Here is a 19946-nt window from a genome sequence, read left to right on the forward strand (position 1 = left end):
TATGTACTTCTCCTTGTCTGTCAGAGCAGGCAGCCAGGGCTCAGCCAGCCCTGCCCCACTGAAGGCATTGTTAGCACCAGCTGCCGCTTTCAGCAGGAACGGAGACCTCTGGGCTCCGGCTTTGGAAGAAGAGGAGGAGGAATGTCCCCCATCACCACTCCCCTAAGGCTGAGCCAAGCAGAGGAGGAGCTTAGAGGTAGAGCCAAGTTTCACAGTCAAAAGTCAGCAAGTGCAGGGAGAGAGGAGCAGCAGAAAAAGGCAGTGTGGGGAAGCGGAGGAAGCAAGGAGAAAGGAGCAGCTGTAAGGGCAAGAAAGTGAGAGAGGAGAAGAGAAAAGGCAAAAGGAGGCAGCAACAGTCTTGGGTCAAAAGAGGAGAAACAAGGAGTAGACAGGCTACAAAATGGCATTGCTCCTGTGGCTGGGGTCCCAGCTGTCATCCATCTGGAGCAACATCTCTATACTGGGAGTCTTTCTTACAGTGTTTACTTTACTGCTTGACTTCATGAAGCGCAGAAAGAAGTGGAGCCGTTACCCGCCGGGCCCAGCCTCGCTGCCATTCATCGGGACCATGTTCTCCATTGACTTCCACAACCCTCACCGCTCCTTCGGCCAGGTGAGTGGCAGCCTCTGAGCAAAACCCTCCACATACAATCCACCATGGGCCCAGGTCACACCCTGGCATCAGCTACAGGTACATAACATGGAGAACAGGAATTTTCCTTTCCCCTGAAATTGCTAGAGAGAGTTTTAAGACTAACTAGCAAAAAAAGGTAAAGGAATGTAAAAGTATGCACACAGGATGATAAACATGGCTAGATAAACTGTGCCCCCAGTGACACAATTGTAGAGCTGGCTGCAAGCCTGACCTGTGGTCAGACCGGGAGGCAAAGGAGCAGGGAATTGTGCAAACAATGGAAGACAAATAAATATCTGTGTGCTGGGAATGTGGCTGCAGGAATGGCAGGCTTCCCTGGGAGTTACTGAAGCATGCTTGCAGGCATGTGACATTTTCAGTTAAAGAGACCAGCTTGTGGGATTTGCCCCTGCAGCAATGCCCAAAATTAGAGTAGGTTCCTATTCAAATCAGGGTTTTGCTTTCCTGAAAGGGAAATCCGGGCTTTCACAACCTGCAGCAGATAAAGCACGGGTGTTTTGTGCTTCAGCTTGCAAATTCTAAAGGCCTCTTTTCAAGGACAGCACTGTTCAGCTGCCTATCCAAAACCTGCCAAGTGGAGAAACTAAATACAGCATTTGTATGTAGTTCAAAAGCTTCTCATTTTCAAATCATATCACGTCAGTTCATACTAACCACAGTCTTGACCAGTAATAATTTTTAATGATGTATTTCTAGTGCCAGTGAAGTGCTAATCCCCTTTTCAACCCTACTGCAAATACTGTTTTAGTCCTTCAGTTCCTTTCAATGCCACAGTGAAGAAATCAAGAATCTTAACTTTTAAACAAAGAAAAAGACAGGAAAAAAAAAGTAGAAGAAAATTGTGGGGTATTCCTACTCTTGCACTGTCTTTAAACAATGTGCTTCAGAGCTTTGCTCAGTGTTCCTGACTGGCAAGGGAGCTTTGACCTGCCTGCCCAGGAGTCCATGTCCCATTAAAGGGCTTGTCTACCTGGAGAAGGCTTTGCTCCATGGCCAGCTCCCATGGAGCTGACAGGATTCCCTGTGCAGCCATCCTGATTCAGCTGTATGAGGCTCACAGATCACAGCAGATGTAGGGATCTAGTTACCAGTTGTATTAGATGTGTACACTCTTCTTAGGGAGAAAGTTGACCTGGAACTCCAGTGTGGAATTGCCTTTCCCAACCATGTTTCTGGAAACCTGTCTCTGGGTAGATCTTTAGGTACAAATGCATCTTGAAACGCAAATTACATATCACTTTAATATCAATACTTTCTTCAGCAAAAGTACACTAACTGAGAACTTACCTAGCCTTTCAGATCAAAACAAATAGAATGATTAGGAAATAATTCATTATTGAGCATGCAGTCTAAAAATTCCCACAAAGGTTCTTGACAAAATTAAAAATACTCACACAATGTTCATGACAACAGTTTGGCCAGGGTAGGTGTGTTCTAAATTTTTCCACTTACAGGGCATTGATCCCTGCTACAGCTGCTGCTTGGCACTGTTTGGAGCTGATACATTGCAAAGTTCAAGGTCAAAGATCAGCTGAATATCTCTAAAGAAAAGTACCTCAAAGTTCACTCAGTAGTAAATGCCCTAAAGAAAGATATGGTGATATTTCTGACTTTACACTCAGCTCATTTTCAGGGACATGGGAAGCGACTGCCAGAGCCTGGGCCAGCTCTTGGAACGCCGGTGCCACGCCCAGAGGGAGGAACTGCTTCGGTACAGGGATTTACCAGAGGCAGAACCTTTAGAGCCACTTGCTCTAAGGTGCCAGACACAAGCCATGACACGAACCAGGTTTAAGTGGTTAAAGTGGCAGAGAAGGTTCAGGAATCAAGGGCTGGGTTACCATGAGAGGCAGGGAAGCAGCTGGAACAAAGGGCGGGGAATGGCATGAGGGACAGCTTTGAGGAAGGGTAACACTAACTCGGGGAGAACATGGGGGTACAACAGAACAAACCACATAACAAAGAATCAAAACATAAATTCAAACCACAACAGACATGCTTTTTTATCTCGGCAGCTTCAGAAGAAGTTTGGAAACATCTTCAGTCTCCAGAACTGCTGGACCAACGTGGTAGTGCTGAATGGGTATAAAACAGTGAAGGAAGCCCTGGTCCACAAATCAGAGGACTTTGCTGACCGGCCGCACTTTCCAATATACGAACATGTGGGCTATAGAAAGAATTGTGAAGGCAAGTCCCATGACAATGGACATTCCTTGATAGCACTAGCAAGGGAAGGATTGGGTAGAGGCAAGGTTTTCTCAATGCAGTGCACCTTTGTGTGTCCCCCTGGTCCACCTCCTTGAATGTCTGGCACCCTTCAGTGGTGATAAACTCGGATTTGATTAAAGGGGGGCTCTCCTTCATGGCTGTAGTAGAGCTCCAGCAATCACACACTTCTTCAGCTGTGTAAGGACACTGTACATGGTACAACCTTTCTGCCAGCTCCCAACAGCCACAAATTAGTACTTACAGTGCTTATGTAAGACAAAATGCTTATGGAAAATGGTACATGTAAGTTGTTGCAAAAAAATGATAATTTAATTCAAGACAGAGTATTTTCCTGCATCCTGCCCACATCACATCCTCAGCTCCTGTGTGGTGGCACATGCTGCTACCCAGTTCACACAAGCTATGGGAACAATGCTGAATGTTTTGGAGAGGTGATTGCTTTATCCTTAGCAGCCCTTGTTGATCCCTTTGAATCCCCCTGCACCTTTGCCAGCCATGCACAAGCTTTAGAAGGTGCAGTGATCCTTTTCTGAATTGCTGTCTGAACAAGCTGCACAAGGTCAGACTCTTTCATCTATCCATACAGACCTGTATCTCCAGACTCACAACTACTGTTCTCTAGCACCATTCACTTGATGCACAAGCCAGATATCTGACATTTCTTGCTCATCCACAATTCCAGGGATTGTTGTAGCAAGATATGGGCACGTCTGGAAGGAGCTAAGGAGATTTGCACTCTCTACGCTGAGGAACTTTGGGATGGGAAAGAAATCCCTGGAGGAGCGAGTGGTAGAGGAAGCTGGATTTCTTTGTTCTGAAATCAAGTCTGAAGAAGGTTTGTGACATCCACAAGGATGGGGAAATCACAGAAAAAGGCCATACAGTGATGCAGAGAGAAGTAATGCTACAGCCACTGCTGTTTGCATGCAGGGCTCTCTTCCCATGCAAATGCAGTGTTCCTAGTCTATGTGCCCTCCTTGGAGCCTCTTCTGCTTTTCACAGTGGGCCTACTATAACACTAATCCATTTGAATCAGTAAACAAACAGGAAATTAGAAATAGAGAGGTAAAACAGAGTTATTCCCAGAGCTCAGTAACTCTACTTGATGAAGTTTAGTGGAACATACTGATATTATCATATGCAATAAAAGTGCAGCTGAGACTTGACAGCCTGTCATCCAGACACAGAACAAAGAGTTACCTGTCAAGTCACAGAACAGCCCCACAGTTCAGTTTTTCTTGGGAATTTTCTTCTTTAAACATAGAGCAACTAAATATTAGTAAGAATGAGATTCTTTCACTTCCTAGAGGGATGCTTTGAGTGGTTTGGGGGCATTGCCTCCTGGTGTCATCAAGGTGGCATTTGTGTGTTCTCACTGCTGACAGATGAGGTTCAGCAGTTTGGTGTTGCTGAGCTTCATGGCTTGGTCTCCATTTCCATTTTCAGGTAAATCTTTTGATATACATGTTCCCTTAAATAATGCTGTCTGCAACATGATCTGCCACATTGTCTTTGGAGACCGTTTTGACTATGGTGATGAGACATTCAAGAAGCTGTCACGGTTATTTCAAAATTCCTTGGATGAAGAAACTGGATTCTTGCCCCAGGTAAGCCACAAGCTGTAAGAAGCTGCCCTCTATTACTTGAGAGAATTGTGTTTTCCTCTTTTTTCTTTTTTTGCGTCATGTAATAAATATCTTCTCTCTCTTTCTTTGTCCCCTCTTTGGTTCTCACACCCCAGCTTCTTAACGTGGTGCCCATTTTGGTGCGGATCCCTGGAGTGGCACAGAACATCTTTCGAGCCCAAAAGGAGTTCATGGACTTCATAGATGTGGCCATTGATAAACATGTGAAGACCTGGGACCCTGCTTACACCCGAGATATCACGGATGTATTTTTAAAGGAAATGGAGAAGGTAGGGTGATACTAGCAGACCCTCCAGGATCAGGAGTAGTTCCTTGGCCAGTTCAAGCTTGTGAAGCTGACTTTCCTCCTAGAGCTGCACAAAACCTCTTACCAACTAATTTCCTAATTTTTCACTCCATGCTGTACTTTGAGAAGAAAGGTATTCTTCTTGCGGAACCTCTTTTATTGTCTTAGGACACAATATTATCTATTGATGTCCTTGTTTCCATTTTCTGCCTTCACACTTCCTTCAGAATCTAGGAACTTCCTTCTTTCCAGCCTACAAAAATACGAAGGCTTCTAAAAGGCAATAATTGAGAATTCGCTAAATGTCCTAAGTTTGCACCAGGGAACAAGTCAGCATGCAAGATTCTGTGTAATGTCAGCGCCTCAATGACTGATGCCTCAAGATCAGTCTGAAACTGGAGAAACAAACTGACTTTTTGGAGTCATTGCCCCATCTGCAGCCTCCCTTTAAACCAAGATATGATTTGAAAGCAGGGTCTCCTTTGGGATATATATATATATATATTTTTTCTATTGCTTGCTAAGACGTAGTTTGCTAGATCTCAGAGGAAGGCCTAAATTTGGAACTTCACTGAAATTAAAAGGAGTCTTTCTTTGAATTCAGTCAGGCACAAAGTCAGTATAAAATCAAAGATATTTGGGTAGGTCTGTCCATCTGCCATATGTTTCTGGACATGGATTCACTACATTTCAAGTGCCAGATAAGCAATATTACCAAATTCTGCTTGCAAATCACTTCCCCCATCCAAGTCCTCAGACTGCACTGCTGCTCTGCATTACAAACCCTGCCATGCTGTGGGGATTGGGCACCTCCAGCCCATGGGCAGGGCAACGTGATCCACGTTACTCTGCACTGAGAAGTACAGCCTGGGGGGGTGGGTGCTGCCTTTGTCACATCTCTCTTCTGTTCACTAACATCACCTGAAAGCCAGTCTGATAAATCCCTCTCCTGAGTTAACTTGGGTCAAGTCCGTCCCAAACTCCCTTGTCTGAGATCTTTTCTTGGAATAACAGTTGAGTCTTAAATGCATTATTAATTGCTATCCAGATTACAACAGCATCTAAATATACAGAATAACTTATCAGAAGCTAGTCCCTAAGAAAGGGAAGTATAGAGAGGATTAGAAAAGACAAGCAGGTGAACTCATGCAGAGAGCTTGTCATATCTCATGTGCTAACAAATTTGAGCTCAATTAGCATTTGGATGGGGGACCAGTTTTGCTAGAAGTGGTGTTGCAGATTTAGTACGAAGCAATAATCCTTTAATCTGGTAGCCCTGATCCTTGCTTTTTATTTTTCAATAGTAAGAAAACACCAGGGCAGGAGCAGCGAGAATCTGTAATGCATAGCTAGAGATAACCTCCTTCCAATAATGCTAATTTGGCATTTGCCACACCAATGAAGCCTCCTCTCTGCTCTGTGCCTTTTATCATCTGATCAAACCTGAATAAGTGTGCTCCACCTCCTCTGGGGGAAGATGTTACAGTGAGTGGCAAGGGCCTGCTGTCTGTTTGAGCTGAAGGCACAAGGTGTTTACTTCTGTCCTGAAGGCAGGAGTAGCATTCTTCTCTGAGGATACTGGAGGTGGTTGAGAGCCTTCAAATACGGGAGGTAACAGAGTTACAAAGTACATCACTCATGCTCAGACTGTTGCTTGTGCGGTTGGCTGGTCTCCCAATAGAAAGCAGGAACACATGCTAAAAAATTGATCTAGTGCTTCTCAGTACGTCTCTGGACAGTGATCTCCTTCCCCAGCAAATACTGCAGCTCAGATCACCCACTTTTTTGCTCTCCACAGGGTAAGGCAGCTGAAGAGAATGGTTTCCACTATAACAACCTTCGTCTGGTTGTTGCAGATTTGTTTATAGCTGGTTCTGAGACCACCTCCACCACTCTCCGGTGGGCATTGCTGTACATGCTTCTCCATCCAGAAATACAGAGTAAGTCTGAAATTTATTTATGGAAGTGTAGCCTCTTCCTTTAAAAACTTATTTTTACACAAGCATTACACAATGAGGAACAGCTTTGATGATTGTTATCTAGCAGAAACAGAGGAGAAACACTTCCCAAACAGCTGTTCTGGCACAGGCTAGCCATGATAAAAAGACTGGAGTTTGAAGGGCAAGTTCGCTCTCGCCTTCATCTTGAGGCCTTCATCTGGGGACTGGCTGAGGTCAGTGTAGGCTCTTCCAGTATTTGGAACAGATGCTGATTGGTTTAAATTCTCTAATGCTGCTTATCCAGGCTGCATAGAGGAGGGGTAAGGTAGCATATCAAGTGGCAAGGCTTTAATAAGGGTGCTATGAGCAAAGAACAGTTATACATAGCCACCGATCAACTGAAAAATGCCTTCCTGTCTCTAACTGCTTGTCCTGTTCTCACACAGTGCTTACAATCTCCTGCAGCCACTCTTCCTTCAGCTTGTACCAGCTGCCTCTGGTTCTCTAAGGGTCCTCTAATTCTTTATCTCTTCTGCTTTCAGGTAAGGTCCAGGCAGAGATTGATAGAGTGATTGGCAGAGAGAGACCGCCCAGCATGATGGACCAAGCAAGCATGCCTTACACTAATGCTGTGATCCATGAAGTGCAACGCTGTGGGGATATTGTTCCTGTTGGGCTACCTCACATGACATACCGGGACACCGAGTTGCAAGGCTTCTTTATTCCCAAGGTGACTGTGACCACACAAGCAACACAGCAACCTCTCCTTTTGCAGCTGCCATGCACAGGGTGGGGATGATCCCATCCAACCCTTCAGCATTGCACTTCCAGCCCCAATTACAGTCACTGCTGAGCACTAAAATAGGACATTTTGCAATGCTAAATTCAGGCAGATGGTCACATCTGTGTTCTAGGCTCACACTTGTTGTATGGGAACACAACTGCAGTGGCAGCTCAGTGCAAAGGGTTCCTTTCCTCTCAATGAGCAGTGATATTCACTGCCTGTCAGAAGCAGCCTAACAGACTCTCTGGAGGCACTGAACACCAGCTTACTGGCTTTCCTGAGATGCTAGTAGTTAAATTCTAATCTCTGAAGCTACTCAGATGCCATTGGCATTCAGGCCAGTTTCACTGTGACCAGCAGCTGCCCTGGCAGCAGTGGCAGAATTTAAGCCTGGGATTTTTTTGTAGCCACGTGGTATCTCCTCTGATTTAGAACCTTGACATGTGAAACAGGAAAGCTTTGCAATTTTCCCTGGTCCCTGCAAAAGTTAGGCTTTGAAGTCTGTCAGTCAGCTTTTTCTCTGCAGCTCTAAAACAAGTCCAGGAGGATCTGAGAAGCAGAGGCTGTTTCCACTGTGTAACCGTGAAAATGGCATTTGCACGCTACAGCCTCTGTAAGGCTACAAATTGCAAAAGTTCAGGTGCTTCAGAGTGTTGGGCAGGCACCAAATGCCATTGGAAATGGGCCCTGCTTTACCTCTGCTTCAAATAAGATGCAAAAGTGGAAATGAGTGCTATTAGTTGGCAGTCAGGGACTAAAGAGGGACCAGCACTGTTCTGTTGTGCCAAGATAATGCTGCTGATCTCACTTGTTTCCTCTTGTGGGGGAGTGCAGGGGACGACAATCATCACCAACTTGTCTTCGGTGCTGAAGGATGAGACAGTCTGGGAGAAACCAAACGAGTTTTACCCCGAACACTTCCTGGATGCAAAGGGGCAGTTTGTGAAACCAGAGGCCTTCCTGCCCTTCTCAGCAGGTAAATCTGAGGGGAGGATCCAGCTGCAGGTCAGAAGCACAGCTGGAGGGTGATCCGGTCCCCCCGTGGAAATTCCAGCATCAATTATTGCCCTCTCTGATGCACTTCCTCTTCACTTTCTTGCAGGTCGCCGTGCCTGTCCGGGAGAACAGATGGCCAGGATGGAGCTCTTTCTCTTCTTTACCACTCTCCTGCAGAAATTCACTTTTGTGCTCCCTGAGGACCAGCCCAGGCCACAGCAGGACGGTCACTTTGCACTCACCAACTCTCCACACCCATACCTGCTGCGAGCTCTCCCAAGATAGGTGCACACCACTCCCCTTTCACTGACAGACCACCACCGCCCAAACCCTGTCAGGAGCATTGCAGCTCTAGGCAGGATCATGCCTCGTTCAATCTCAAGTCTCTGCAGAAGCCACAGCTGTGTAAAGTAAGGATCTAGGCCAGTATCTTGTTGAGCTTAATTCCAATTGTGCTTCTTGAATCAGACAAGAGACCTTCAGCTTCAACAACAAAGTGACATTACAATGTAGTTTCAGCATAGTGCTTCTGGAAAATCTTACCATCCAGGACATTCATGTCCCCTTCATTCCTTCCTGTTTATTACACACTTCTGTGTGTTGAACAAATATTGCACTGTCTTCATTTCTAGCCTCAAAGAAAGTAAGTTTTAATCCTGACAGCCCTTATGTCACACTATGTCTCCAGTAGGAGTAAATACCAAGGAGTACATAAATAATCCAGATGGTGTTTTAGCCACAGAAGAAGGTAATTTGTGAAATACAGAAATTTCCATAAATACATTTAAAGAGAAATCCTGGTGTTTAGATTTATTATCTCCTTCAATTAATTTTTTTTTTTAAATTTTTGGCATTACATAAAGTCAGCTCTTGAGCATGTTTGGAACTCACCTTGGGATGGAGTTAACACTGTTTGAAACTGTATGGCCACAGATTTCAGAGCTGCCTCTCTCTTCTTGCAATATCCCTGACAAATTGTTTGCAAGATATAAAGATATGTTGTTGTTTAAATTAGGAGTAGCCCACTGTCCTGGGGTGACATTATGATGCTTGTATATCCCCATTCATCTGTTCTGTGCCTTTAAGACCGGCTCTGAAGAGTGGAAGTTTTGTTTGGGTTTCTCTTATCAGGAACACAGAGACAAGCGGTACATAAGGCTGTTTTTTCACTTCCAGCTTCAGCTTGCTGCTTTTGCTTGCTCTCTTTTTCTGCTCTGCTTTCCGCCTCTGCTTATTAGCTAGTTCTAGGTAAAGAGTCCACATTGCTTCCTGGACTGTTTCTCCTCGCCTGTTTCTGTGACCATCTCGAACCTGCTCCGGACTGGGACCCGGGAACACCGAAGGTTCGACTGTAGCAGCTGGCCCAGCGCCGGAGGGACGGAGAACAGAGCAACCACCCCCAAAAGAGACTTTCTGATTTTGCCATCTTTCTCAAAGCGGTGTCATCGAGTATTGTTCTTTTTGTGTGCTGGGGGGTGCTGGGCCAGTCAAATAAACAGGTTCTTTCCACCTCTCTCCAAGGAATTTTTTCCCAAACTGGTTGGGGGGAGGGGCCGTGTAGATTTCGCTTTCTGGAGGGGCCCTCCTTTGCAGATTCTTTAACAAATTCGCCCTAAACCAGGAGACCCACTTACCATATCTAAAGAGATAGTAGCACAAAGGAGCTCCTACATATAACCACCACTAAAAACTGATATCAAGTGCATGTGTGGAGTAGTAATTTTGTGCAATAGTAATTTTGGAAGCTATGAATGCTATGGAATTATGCATATACTTACTAACAAAATTAAGATCTGAACTTCAGCAGGAACTGCACATTTGCACATTTATGCTTTTCATCGACAAAATAACTTGAAAGAATAAAAGTGATGTGAAATCTCCTTTCTCGCCTCTCCTCTTTCTGGTTGCCTCAGTCCAGCTGTGCTCCTGCCTCAGATACTCACCTGAGATTTCTCTCCTCACAACCAGCACCTGCGCCTTTCAAGATCATTTCAGTGTTACTTTTCTGGTCTGTTCAGTGACACCTAACTGCATGTGTTCGGATTCATAGAGGCCAGCACATACCCCAATGTCTTTAAAGGGAACTTAACTTTGGAGAGGTTCCAGCACTTGCTTATTTGGATAAAACATGGGTATAGCTAAAGTAGGGAGCATCTTTTCCAGCATGCAAGAGTGACTGAGAGAAAGTCCACTTATCTGACTGAACAGCAGCCGATTGTGGTGTTCCAGGGCAAAGGGAACAAATGGCTCACTCCAAATCACAGCTCCAGCCCTGCCCTGTGGGAGGAGCGGGCTCTGAGGGGCGGGGCAGACCCACGGCCTCAGGAGGCGGGGCCCGGTGTGGGCCCAGCCAGCAGCTGCTCAGCCCCTTGCAGCACGGTGATTGGGTGGTTGGCGTTTCTTCTGACCAATTGAATAGGAGGCAGCCGGCCCAAAAGGCTGGAGTAGCCGCTCAGCCGGCCAATAGGAGCAGCTACCTTGCCCTGTGCACTCCCATGGGCTGTGGGGAAGGTGGCGGTGGCATCAAGATGGCGGTGGCTGGCAAGGGGGTGGTGTCGACTGCCGTGAAGCTGATCATCAGCCGGGACCTGGGCGAGGCAAAGCGGTGCATCAGGGACCTGTACCGGGCCTGATATCGCAAGGTGTCCAACACAGGTAGATTATGTCCTAGGTTACAATATAAAGATATATTATTTCCCCATCCTCAAGAGCTGTTGAAATCAGGGGCATTGCTTTTTCCTTATCTCCTGTAAATGGACGCATCAATGCCTTGCCACATGACTCTGAGATAGCTCCTTCAGGAGTCATTTCTGTCTAATGGGTAATCAAGGACCCACTGCATTACTCGTAGAATGATATCAGCTCATTGTGAGATGCCCCCCCAGGTGGGAGGAGCTAAACATCCCCACCTGGGTATAATCTGGAGTTTGGGACAGAACAAACTGCCCATACCCACTGGTTTTCAGAACACAAGAGCTACCAGATCTTTTCCACAGGATCACTACTTCCAACAAGACCATTTCATCTGGACTGCTACCACCACCCTAACTAGCAGAGTGTCAGATTGTATTCTGACTCAGTCAGTGTTTTTTTTCTTTTGTATTATTGCATGTATTTTGGTTTTTTTCCTTTTTTCTCCCTTTTCTTAATAAATTGTATTTCTGACTTGGAGTCTCTCACTGGCTTTGCTTTCAAACCAGAACATCATTTTGGCGCCCAAAATGGGGCACCAAAGTACTGAGAAAAGTAATGATAGTGGAACCCTGGAAAAAGTTAAAGATAGAATCTAAAAATATTGTGCTTTCCCAGGCTTTGTGTTTTCCCAGATCAACTGCACCTGCGTAAGCAGTATGATAAATTATAAAATTGTTAGATGCGATGATTGTTTAGTAATTAAATGTAATTATTATGTAACCATAAGAAGAATAGTGAGAAACTATGTTGGAAATTCAGAGAGGGGCTAAATTTATGTATACAATAGAACAATATAAGTTTAATAATTTACATGAAAGTTATGTAACGATAAAGTATAAAACATGATCATTTCGGATGTATGGTCGGAATCAGATTTGGGTTGAATATACCCCGATTCCCAGAGCTCTTAATAAAAAACACCGCATATAGTCCCCGTGATTATGCGTTTTTGAACGCTAACAGTAAGAGTTACAATTCTGTGTTGTAGAAGCCACCTATTCTCTATAATCCTCAGTATGCTTATATGGGTCTTATACCTAGCTCTCTATATTTTTCTGCACATAGGGAATTATCTCCCGATTGTAATGCTCCTGTGTAGGCCAAGGTATGCTATAATAATTGCTTTATTGTTTTATTATGTCTATTGCATGATAACCTCCGAGGCTATGAACATAATTTGGAATATGCTCTCAATTTTGTTTGCTTGTCCTAATCTAGGCTGATACGTCTGGGGCCTTAACAGTTGCACCCAACCTTTCGGGGGAGGGGTAAAGAATTATTTTTTCCAGCCTTTGAGGCTTGACACAACAGTTTTTGAAAATGCTGAGTTCTCTCTGGATGCCAAGGACAAAGTATTGTTGTTAGTTCTGCTTTGTCTTCTCTGCACAGCCTGCAACATGCTTAGAAACAAAGCACTACGTGGTGTAGTGCAGCGTCTTCTTGAGGAAAAGAGAAGCAAAGCAACGGCGTCCATGTCCACACAGAATCCCACAGAGGAGGAAAGGACCGAAGGCGAAACAGCATCTATGTCTATGCAGACTGTGGCAGAGAAAGGAACCAAAACCAAAACAACACCATCTGTGTCTATGCAGGCTCTCACAGAGGAGGAAGAAACCAAAAGTGCCATCAACATCTCCATACAGACCGTCACCAAACCAGAACATCCTGAACCAGTAGCAGTTGCCGCTGTTCAAAAGAAGAAATCAAAGAGCAAATCAGTCTGCTTAGTGACTGGCAAGGATGTGGCAGGACCTTTGCACCCAGTGGAACAGACAGACCCAGAAATCATCACTCGCTCTCTATCCCTGGGTGAGCTGCGTGACCTGTGGAGGGAATTGACTCGCCAGACAAACGAGTCCATCCTGACCTGGCTGCTCTGCATCTGGGATGCAGCAGCCAATGACACCATTCTGGATGGAAGTGAGGCCGGGCAACTGGGATTGCTGTCCCAAGATGTGGTCACTGACCAGGGGACTGGGAGAACCCAAGAAACGCAGCCTCTGGCGGCGACTGCTGACAGGTGTGAGAGACAGATACCTTTGTAAAGAAGACCTCCAGGTGCACCAAGGAAAATGGAGCACAATGGAACAAGGTATCTGATGCCTGGGGGAATTGTTTGTGCTGGAGATAATTTTCTCAGAAGATGAAAGATTTCCTAAAAGCCCAGATTGTGTCCAGTGCACATCGCAGATGTGGTTGAGATTTGCGTGGCTGGGACCAGATATATACTCCTGTTACCTGGAAGCACTACAATGGAGGGAAGGCAAAGACAGGGTGGCGTCTTGGCCAATAAACCAACAATTTATGAGAACACTGTCACCACCCCATATCCTACCCATGTCTCGTCCATGGAAACAAGGCTGGCTGAGCAAGTGCAGAGTTTGATTGAAGAGGGAACTAAAAAAGGAACTTAAGGAAGAAGTCTACCACATCTTGCCAGAGCCAACAAGAGTCTCTGCCATTAGGAGCTGGTGTCCCCACCCAAGGAGAGAGGATACACTCCACGAGGTAAACTCTGGTTTCTTTTCAGGAGCATGGAGAAGACACGAGGAAGTGGGATAGAAAACCCACCTCCTCCTTAGCCGCCCGGGTACGTGAACTGAAAAGAGCAACACCTAACACAAGAAGCTCATCTAGAGTCAACGCTGCTGCAGTCTCTTGCACACAGAATTCCAGACAAAATAGGAACGATGATATCACTGATCCTCTTGAAGGAACCTCAGGAACCTATTTACAGGAAGAGAGCAACGTGTGCCACCATCAGGAATAGAGGGGCCCTGCCTCTAACCAGGGACAATTGGATCTATTGGACTGTGTGGATCTGATGGCCTGGCACATCTGACCCACAAAAATATATGGCTTTGGTTGACACCAGTACCCAAGGTACCCTGATGCCATCAAGGTATGTAGGAGCAGAATCCATTTTTATTTCTGGAGTAACAGGAGGATCCCAGCAGCTGACTGTATTGGAGGCTGAAGTGAGTTGGACTGAGAATGGCCAGTGCATAAGTCCAGTGGAGAATGGAGACTGGTGGTGGATTACCATGGCCTGAATGGGGTCACACCACCACTGAGCACTGCCGTGCCAGACATGTTGGAGCTATGAACTGGCGTCCAAGGCAGCGAAGTGGTACGCGACCATCAATATTGCCAACGCCTTTTTCTCCATTCCTCTGGCAGCAGAATGCAGGCCTCAGTTTGCCTTCACCTGGAGGGGAGTGCAGTACACCTGTGTGGTGGTACATTTTAGTTAAATGGTATGCTCTGTTTCACGCCTCAAAAATGTACGGTTTATTCCAAGCCTGTGATCCTCCTCTGAAGTATCATGTATCTGTAATCCCATTGGCCCAAGTCTTATTCCACACCCACTCTGAATCTCCCTGTTAAGCTGTGGGGGGAGACCACAGGCTTTCCTTTGGCCCTTTGCTCTCTCTCTCTTGGCCCCTTTTTCCCCTAGGCTCTCCCTCTCTCCTCCTTCCTTCCCCTTCCCCCCTTCTCCCTCAGAAACCATGCTGCTCCTGGGGGTGGGACCCCCAATTAGCACCTTCAGCAGCCGTGTGGAGTCTCCTTGCCTGCCTACTGCTACCAGCGAACTTACACCTTAGGGGGCCAGGGCCTCTCCGGGAATCCCCCCTAAACGAACTGCAACAAATGGCTCCCAATGCGCGGGTCGAGCACCAACAACCCTAAGACGAAAATGGACATCCATTGTCCTGCCGGCACAGTGCAGAATCCCACGGAACACCGCTTCAGCTCCAAGTCTGGCATTGCGGGGCGGCCGTGCAGGGCCGCAGTTGCGGCCCCAGGCGGCCCCTCCACCACCGCGCAGAGACTTCGCACCACCATCCCACCACCGCCAACCCGCCGCGGTCCCGGGACCGGCCCGTGCGTGCACCCCGGCACCCAGAAAAGCCACGCGGAGCACGCCCGGCCCGCCGCTCACAGCACCACGCCATGTGGCCGCCACGTGGCTGCTCGGAGCCACCGCTTACCGGGAGCCGCCGCGGCGGTGGCGGAGATGACCCTGCCGCCCTCTGCCCAGAGGCGGCGGGGGGAGGCTCTGCGGGCGGGCCATGCAGATCGCTGAGCCCAAACAGCCGATGCCCTGGTCCACAGCAGCAGCGAAAGAACGAACCAAAGCCCACCAGTTTCCGCGAGAGAGCCACCAGACAAGCAAGCAGCAGTTTTCAGCTTTGTCTGAGTCCCGCATCCCCCAAAACTGCTTCCGTCAGTTCTGTGACCTCCTTCCTTGGTCTTAGTCTCTCGCCCCCTAACTGCTCCCTCCCCTAACTCCATCCCTAACCCACCTTCCCCATAACAAACCCCTGGGAGTCCACTCCGTCCTGCTAAGCCCAGCAGAGCAGCCACACGGCTAAGCCTCAACATGGGTACCGCCGTGTGTGATGTGGCCGCATGGCCTAAAGATCCAACATAGCCGTGACCACGTGTCAGCCAAGATTGCTCCAGCCATGGCACCATCTTCTACTCCTCCCCAAAAATCCCTTTCTTCCCGCTTTTTCTCCCCTATGCTCCGCCCCTTCCCTGTCTCTCATGATCCACCCCCTCTCCAACTCCTAGTTCCCACCTCCCCCCCTTCCAAATCCCACAAGGTAAGAACTGGAATTGGAGAAGAAGCTTAGTAACCAAAACCCAAAGCTAAAGTAATTTTGTAATACCAGTTTTAACAGCCTTGTATATTTCATTGAATTGAAAATTCTGCTTTATGATCTCCTTCCCCTGTTACTCCAAGAGCAGGATAATATCCTTCTCTGCAATCCATATGCCTTTTTTCCTTATTTTGGGTAGTTAACCAGAAGCAAACTGCTTGAAGGTGCAGGGTACCCCAAAAAGGTTTTTCTTTCACAGAGTCCTTGGCTACCCTTAACCTCCCCAATTCCCAATCCCTATCCACTTGTTCTAGCTAAAAAGAACTCATCAGCTAGGACTTTTCTCCTAAAACACTCTAACCGTTTTATCATTCTTATCCAAACCTGTCTTCTCTCCATTTCCCTCTCATCTCCATGAAGTAGTTTTTACAATAATGTTTTTCTAGTTTAAATGTGTGTTCATATTGCAGATTGTCCTGTCTTCAGTTTTAGAAAGCGGGGGCCTGTCAGGTCACAAGGGTAGATCCAGCAAGAAGCAATTTTCTATTGTTTCTTTAATAGCGAGTGTTCAGATAGCATTAGACTGCTGAATCATAATTGCTGTTGGGTTTATGCTATCCTCAGTAGGTTCTGGGGGTGACTGATAACCTAAAATGGTGTCTGGGAAAGTATTTTGATGGTTTTTGTGGTGAATGCTCCCTGAGTATAGGTAGTAGCTGAAGCCAAATTTCTTTTTTTCTTTTTGTTTTTCTTTAACGACCTAAAACTGGGGGTCTTCTGGGTTAAACCGGTTGGAAAGTGAAAGCAGCGGTAAAGCTCAGATCCAAGGGTGAGAATCTGAGGCTTCAAACCTGCCTGGAGTCTGGGGGGCTCCAGGTGATTCCCTCTCCCTGAGAGGGGGAGTGGAAGTTGGCACCTCAGCCTAAAACTGCAGGCTGTGGTGGTCCAAAATGCCAGTTGGAAAAGGTTAATCACCATTGGGCCAGTCACGCTGAAAAGGCCAGTCCCAAAACTCTCATATGAGCTTAGTGCCAAAGACTGAAGCCCTTTAAGCACTCACCCATGCTTTAAATTAGATTAAAATCTGCAATATGGACCCACATAACCCGTTTATTACAATTACATACTTATTCTATCTTTAATACCTACCACCAAAGGAAAATATCGAGTCAGATGGACTGTTTAAAACATAATCCTCATTGCAATTGTATTTATTTTTATGCTGCGAAACCGTGTAATTACTGCTTCATTTTAAAAATTGTTAATTGTCATATTTCTCCTTATCTTTTCTTTCTAACAAAAAAAAGGATGAATTGTGGTGCTACATTTTAATTAAATGGTATGCTCTGTTTCACCCCTCAAAAATGTACGGTTTATTCCAAGCCTGTGATCCTCCCCTGAAGTATCATGTATCTGTAATCCCATTGGCCCAAGTCTTATTCCGCACCCACTCTGAATCTCCCTGTTAAGCTGTGGGGGGAGAACTCAGGCTTTCTCTTGGCCCTTTGCTCCCTCCTGGCCCTTTGCTCGCTCTTGGCCCCTTTTCCCCCTAGGCTCTCCCCCTCCCTTCCCCCCTTCTCCCTCAGAAACCATGCTGCTACCGGGGGTGGGATCCCCAATAAACCCTCATCAAATTAGCACCTTCAGCAGCCCTGTGGAGTCTCCTTGCCTACCTGCTGTTACCAGCAAATTTACAGCTTAGGGAGCCCCCAGGGCCTCCCATGGGGATCCTCCTCCCCAAACGAACTGCAGCACACCTGGAACTGACTGCCCCAGGGTTGGAAGCACAGTCCCACCATCTGCCAAGGACTGATCCAGGCTGTGCTGGAAAAAGGGTGAGGTTCCCAAACATCTACAGTATTTCGATGACATCATTGTATGGGGGAGCACAGCAGGGAAAGTCTTTGAAAAAGGAGAGAAGATTATCCAGAGTCTGCTGAAAGTTGGTTTTGCCATTAAGTGAAGTAAGGTTAAGGGACCAGCTCAAGAAATTCAGTTTCTAGGAGTCAAGTGGCAAGGTGGACATCATCAGATCCCAACAGAGGTAATCAACAAGATCACTGCTATGGCTCCACCTACTAACAAGAAGGAAACACCAGCTTTCCTAGGTGTCATAGGCTTTTGAATGGATGCACATTCCCAAGTACAGCCAGATTGTGAGCCCTCTCTACCTGGTCGTCCTCAAGAATGATCTCCCCTAGGGCTCTGAACAGCAACAAGACTTCACCTAGATTAAGCAGGAGATCGCTCATGCAGTTGCCCTTGGCCCAGTCAGGAGGGGACCAGAGGTGAAGAATGTGCTCTACTCTGCGGCTGGGAACCATGGTCTGTCCTGGAGCCTTTGGCATAAGGTGCCTGGTGAGACTTGGGGTCAACCACTGGGATTCTGGAGCCAGAGTTGCAAAGGCTCTGAACCAAACTACACCCCCACAGAGAAGGAAATCTTGGCTGTCTATGAAGGTGTTCAAGCTGCCTCAGAAGTAATTGACACCAAAACACAGCTGCTTCCGGTACCCCGGCTACCAGTGCTGGGCTGTTTAAAGGAAAGGTGTTTAAAGGAAAGGTTCCTTTTATACATGATGCCACTGACACCACACATGGAGCAAATGGATTACCGTCATCACCCAGCGCTCCCATATTGGAAATCCAAATTGCTCTGGCATTCTGGAAATTAAAACAAACTGGCCTGAAGGAGAGACTTTTGGATTATCTTCTGAACAAGACAAGAAGCAAGTGCCTTGGCAGGTGCCAAGGAAGCCCCACCATATAATGAGCTACCAGAGACAATACACTATCTTCACTGATGGTTCCTGCCAAATTGTAGGCACTAACCAGAAATGGAAAGCTGCAGTATGGAGCCCCACATGACAAGCTGCACAAACTACCGAGGGACAAGGAGGATCAAGTCAGGTTGCAGAGCTTAAAGCCATCCAGCTGGCTTTAGATATTGCTGAACGAGAGAAGTGGCTGAGGCTCTATCTCTACACCAACTCAAGGATGGTAGCTAATGCTCTGTGGGGATGGCTGGATTGCTGGAAAAAGGCCAAGTGGCAGCACAGAGGGAAACCCATCTGGGCCGCTGAGATTTGGCAGGACATTGCCACCCGAGTAGAGAGGCTGACCGTGAAGATTCGACACATGGATGTGCACAAACCCAAGAGTTGGGCTAATGAAGAGCATGACAACAACGAACAGGTGGACCGAGCTGCCAAATGAAAGTATCACAGGTGGATCTAGACTGGCACAAGAGAGACTCATTCCTGGCTTGCTGGGCCCATGATGCTTTTGGTCATCAAGGGAGAGATGCAACATACTGATGGGCCCGTGACCGAGGGTGGACCTTACTATGGACAACATCTCTCACGTCATCCACAATGTGAGACCTGCGCTGCAATCAAACAGGCCAAGCGGGTGAAACCTCTGTGGTACAGTGGGCGATGGTTGAAGTACAGGTATGGGGAAGCCTGGCAAATTGACTACATCACGCTTCCCCAAACCCACCAAGGCAAGCGCTATGTGCTGACCATGGTGGAAGCAACCACAGGACGGTTGGAAACCTACCCTGTGTCTCATGCTACTACCCGGAACACCATCCTGGGCCTAGAAAAGCAACTCCTGTGGAGACACAGCACTGCTGAGAGAATTGAGTTGGACAATGGAACCCACTTCAAGAACGGCATTATTAATACTTGGGCCAAAGAACATGGTATTGAATGGACATATCATATCCCTTATCATGCACCAGCTGCCGGGAAACTTGAATGATGCAATGGAACACTTAAGAAGACTAAGTGCCCTGAAGGCACTTAGCGGTGGAACCTTCAGAAATTGGGAATTGAACTTAGCAAAAGCCACCTGGGTGGTCAACATCCAAGGGTCCATCAATCGAGCTGGTCCTGCCCAGTCTGAAGCCCTGCACACAGTGGATGGAGACAAAGTTCCTGTGATACATATGAAAGGTATTTTAGGAAAGACTGTTTGGATTAATCCCACCACAGGCAGGGGCAAACCCATCCGTGGGATTGTTTTTGCACAAGGACATGGTTACACTTGGTGGGTAATGCAGAAGGATGGGGAAACCTGTTGTGTACCACAAGGAGACCTAATTT

The 19946-nt window shown here is 46.9% G+C and overlaps 1 protein-coding gene across 1 annotated transcript; it reads left to right on the plus strand.

The window, feature by feature from the left end:
• The first annotated feature begins 217 nt into the window (after positions 1 to 217).
• On the plus strand, positions 218 to 10416 carry LOC135442458 (cytochrome P450 2D14). Its single transcript, XM_064702291.1, has 9 exons — positions 218 to 613; positions 2671 to 2842; positions 3567 to 3719; positions 4331 to 4491; positions 4626 to 4799; positions 6615 to 6756; positions 7299 to 7486; positions 8375 to 8516; positions 8643 to 10416. The coding sequence occupies exons 1-9, from the start codon at positions 401 to 403 to the stop codon at positions 8819 to 8821; spliced, it is 1524 nt and encodes a 507-aa protein (XP_064558361.1). The 5' UTR covers positions 218 to 400; the 3' UTR covers positions 8822 to 10416.
• Positions 10417 to 19946: the final 9530 nt, after the last annotated feature.

The sequence above is a fragment of the Zonotrichia leucophrys genome, chromosome 1A (assembly GCF_028769735.1).
Source record: "Zonotrichia leucophrys gambelii isolate GWCS_2022_RI chromosome 1A, RI_Zleu_2.0, whole genome shotgun sequence".
In the NCBI taxonomy this organism is placed as follows: Eukaryota; Metazoa; Chordata; class Aves; order Passeriformes; family Passerellidae; genus Zonotrichia; species Zonotrichia leucophrys.